The following is a 3,928-nucleotide window of genomic DNA, read 5'->3' as shown; positions in this document are numbered from 1 at the left end:
GGGCCACGTAGCGGATCAGGCAGGTGTCGCGCGAGGAGAGGTCGATGCCTTGCAGGATGTGTGCCACGAAGTCTGACACGTACGTCTCGTTGAACTCCTCGCACATCAGGACGAACGTAAGTATGAATTCTGGCTTGACATCTTTCTGCCTCAGTTTCTCAAGTTTACTGTTGAACAGGCTTTTCTCTGTCTCTGTCAGCTTGTGAGTGACAGCGACTGTGTCCAGTGGCGAAACCTTGCAAAGCCTTTCAGGGTCATGGCATCGCCTGCAGCAAATGAGAATGAAGTAAGGTCTGGGGGAGTTCATTTTCCTGGTTGCTGCAGCATCCATTAGGTTGTTCTGTAGCTCATCCAAGTACTCATCATCATAATCTTCAATCAGGAGGAGCACAGGAAAACGGTGAGTGATTTCTCTTTCTTCATAATCCCTGAGCGCAAGCGCGTGGTTACAGACCGTTGCAGGGGGATAGGAGGTCTTGACAACGGCACATCTGAAGTCCTTTCTGGCTTTCCATAGAACTTGCCGCGCTATTGTGCTTCCACCACTGCCAGGATGGTGATAGATCTTCACCTTCGCCACAGAATAGTTGAGTCCGTTTCCTCGTAAAATGCCATCCAGGAGTTTGCTCGCCGCCTTGCACGCTTCCCGTTCAATGATGTCCCCACACAGTCTCTTGTCAGCAAGCCAGAAGTTTTCCCAGAGGATCTTTCTCCCTCGGTAGAAGTTCTGTTCTATTTCTTGTATTTGTTTGTCGGTCCAAAGGTCTAACTTGATGTCATCACACTGGTCAGCACAGAGGATCTCCAGGGAGTAGAGTTTGTCCTCCTCCCGCGAGGGGAGCGTGCACACCCCTCCGGTGGAGACGGGGAGGTGTTTGTTCTGGGCTGTGCAAGGCAGCATGGCCTGGACCGTGGCGTCCACGTGGCTGAGCTTCATTCCCACCACGCTGCACTGCTCGAGCGCCTCGATGCTGCACGACGCCTGGGCCAGGTGAGCCCACCTGAGGTAATTCTCTCTGGACTCTGAGATGCACACCATGTACTCCGTGCCGTGCATCTCGGGGTAGAATTCGTGGAAAGTGTCCACAAGTGGTTTCTGCACTGGGGACAGCAAGAGGAAGAGCACAATGAACGAGCGCTCGGGCAGGATCTCCTCACAGATACAAGTAACCACTTTCTTGAGGTATTTCTTTTTTGTTTTAATCCAGCTTTCTTCGTCACAAGATCTTTCATCCCCACGGAAGTCGCTGCGCCCATTGCAGAATATCCAGCTGGTCTGATCATACAGTTTCTGACGGGGAGGGTTGTCAGTCTTAATTTCATTGTAAAAATCCTCCAAGAAGTAACAGCTCGTTTCATGGTGATCTTTGTACCTACTGTACAGCCCTGACACACTGGAATGTTCGTCAAAGTCAAAGACACAGAAAATGTTCAAGTGCATTAAAAAATTCACATGGTTCAAATTATCCTGTTCACATCTGTTTGTGACAAGGATATACCTTAGGGAATCATCCATGTAGCTCTTGCCGTCGTTCAGTAGAATCGATAACTTTCTTCCTAAATCTTGAGATACTTCTGTCTGTACTTTTGTGCTGGAGAGCTCAGCAGTTTCTCTTTGAGCATCCCTGTCCTGCATAGCCTGGATGAAAGCAGTGAGTTTGCTGCGCTGTACGGGTTCAGACTTTGCTCCCAGTCTCTGGTACATAACTAGGTCTTTGGTCAGGGTCACCTTCTGGCTGCCTTCGTTGTATTTTGGCAAGAACACTTCAAAACAGCAGTTCCTCACTAAGCTGGATGTTGGTTCAATGTCAACTTCCACCACAAATCTTTGTTCCTTGGAGCCTTTTGATATCACCTCAACAAAGACAGGTGGGTGAATGCATTTCCTTGCAATTTCTTGGCAGTTATCATCGAAGCATTTTTCTATGTAATCCAGTGCATCAACATAGTCTTCTCTCCTCTCCACCTTGATGCCAACGATCTGCCCGTGTTTCCAGCCCTTGTCCTCCACACTGTCCATGACTCCAAAGTGGATGGTGCCGTTCGTGCGGATGTTCATGCAGGCTGAAGCAAATCGGATCACTTCAGAGGCAAATTTGGACTGCAGCTGATTTCTGTTCAGTCCTGAAGCAGTGTCTAAAGACTTGTACTCGTGGCACGGAGTGATTAAATCGTTGACTCCTGTTTCTGGAGCAAGAACTGTGTTTTTGACGTACTTGAAATTCGTATCCTGACTCCTGAATGGGCGGAAGCCTGTGAGCTCTAAAACCTCTTCAGAGCTTTTCAGTTGGGATTTGTTGCTTCTTCTCTGCCTCTTGCCAGAATCAGGAGCTGTGTTGCTGCTGCTGGTCTTATCCACTGCCCCACAGCTGTCTCCACCTGCTGTGCTTTGGGCGAGGCTGTTGCTGGCTCCTACTGGGTCTGTCTGCACATCTGTTCTGTCAGGAGTTTTGCTGCTGGAATCCTTGGCTTGCTGTGCATTGTCCCTGGGCTGTGGAATTTCTCTTCTCTTGCAGATCAATATCTGGATTTGCCCTCCCTTCATGCCCATCCTTTTGAGGAAAGGCTCATCCAGTGCCATCAGCGCGGGACCTGTTACCTCTTCTGCACACAGTTTTTCTACATACTCTTTCTTGATTCCAGTGGCTTCCAGCCAACATTTGACATGGTTCTCATCCCACTCATTCACAGGTAAGGTTTTGTAATCTAGAAGTTAAAATTCTGCATTAGTAATACAAACTGAAAACACCTTGACATTCTTGGCAAGGCACTGCCATCCCTGCAGAACTGGCCACGCTGAATGCTGGATTGTTTTCTTTCTGCAGTCAGTGAGAGAGTGTACCTTGGCTTTTCCCATCAGTTCTGATGGCTAAGAGTGTCCTGAACCTTAATCAGGAGCAGTCCTAAACTACAATACTAATAAACTGGCAGAACAGGAACCTAGGGAGGAGGTTTGACAGTGATCCTCAGTGGGGGTTACGGAAATAACCTAAAATATTTTTTGCAAGGATGATGTGAGGAGGTTATGGGAATTGCCAGGGCTGGATTTTCTGCACTGGAGAGTTTTGGGTAGATCATTTACCCACTTGAGGTTGATTATTTTCTGCTATATGAAGACAGCATCAATGCAAACCCTAAGATGATGTTAAGATTAGTTCCCTGCTAGAGATGAATCCTCAAAATGCAGATAGTAAAATGCAAATTGCTACATATAGTGTGCAACATTCTGAAAGCAACACGTACCCATTGTCTTTGGTGAGAGGAAATCCTGCTGTTAATGAGCAGAACCCTAAAAGGGGAAAAAAACATATGTCTTCAGATTTACAGTTAATGTTCCTGTCTTAGTTCAGGCTGACTTTGGTGGTCTGTTTTCCCAGCTTCCCCAATTTTTGGTCCATTGTTGTTTCTGTACCCCTGAAGGCCCAACCTTGCCAGCTGTGCCTATGGCTGAGCCCATCTAACAGCCACTTGTGTTAGTTTCTGAGAGCAGGAGGGTCACCACCACTGTCCCCAGGCTACACCTCATGCTTCTTATTGCTGTTTTTCTCACTCTCCCTTTCCCTGCCTTTTGCTCCCTCACACTCCCTTTCTTCCCCTCCCTTTTTTGGTGGGTGTGCTCTCCCCTCCCCCTTTTTTTTTTTCCCCACATCCTTTCTGGTGCTTACCAAAATTTCCATGCAGCAGTTCAACTCACTGCTCAGCCCAGCAGGAGATTTTCTGTTCAGTGGGGTGATGACCTCCTCTCTGTGCCCAGGGGCTCAGAGGTGTATGGCAGCAGGGGCAGCTGGTTCTGGACTGCAGAGGGAATATGTTAAATACACCTGCAGAAACATGATCGATTCACCTAGTCAGCAGTTACCATCCCCAGCTCCAGCCCAGGCAGAAAAGGGTCAGGGCAGAGGTGTGTGCTGGTGGTGTCTCTGCTCCT

General features: G+C 48.2%; 1 protein-coding gene across 1 annotated transcript in view; it reads right to left on the bottom strand.

The window, feature by feature from the left end:
* Positions 1 to 2,706, bottom strand: part of LOC103797566 (sterile alpha motif domain-containing protein 9-like) — a gene marked incomplete at its 5' end in the record, with an annotated part of 4,659 nt that extends 1,953 nt beyond the window's left edge. Inside the window, 1 exon segment of the mRNA XM_009069786.1 lies at positions 1 to 2,706. This exon segment is cut by the window's left edge and continues 25 nt beyond it. Within this exon segment, the coding sequence (XP_009068034.1) occupies positions 1 to 2,706 (2,706 nt within the window).
* Between the last annotated feature and the right edge of the window lie 1,222 nt (positions 2,707 to 3,928).

This window comes from Acanthisitta chloris, unplaced genomic scaffold, assembly GCF_000695815.1.
Source record: "Acanthisitta chloris isolate BGI_N310 unplaced genomic scaffold, ASM69581v1 scaffold29482, whole genome shotgun sequence".
NCBI lineage: Eukaryota > Metazoa > Chordata > Aves > Passeriformes > Acanthisittidae > Acanthisitta > Acanthisitta chloris.
Note: the sequence above shows the minus strand (reverse complement) of the source record. Positions and strands in the feature narration are given on the sequence as shown.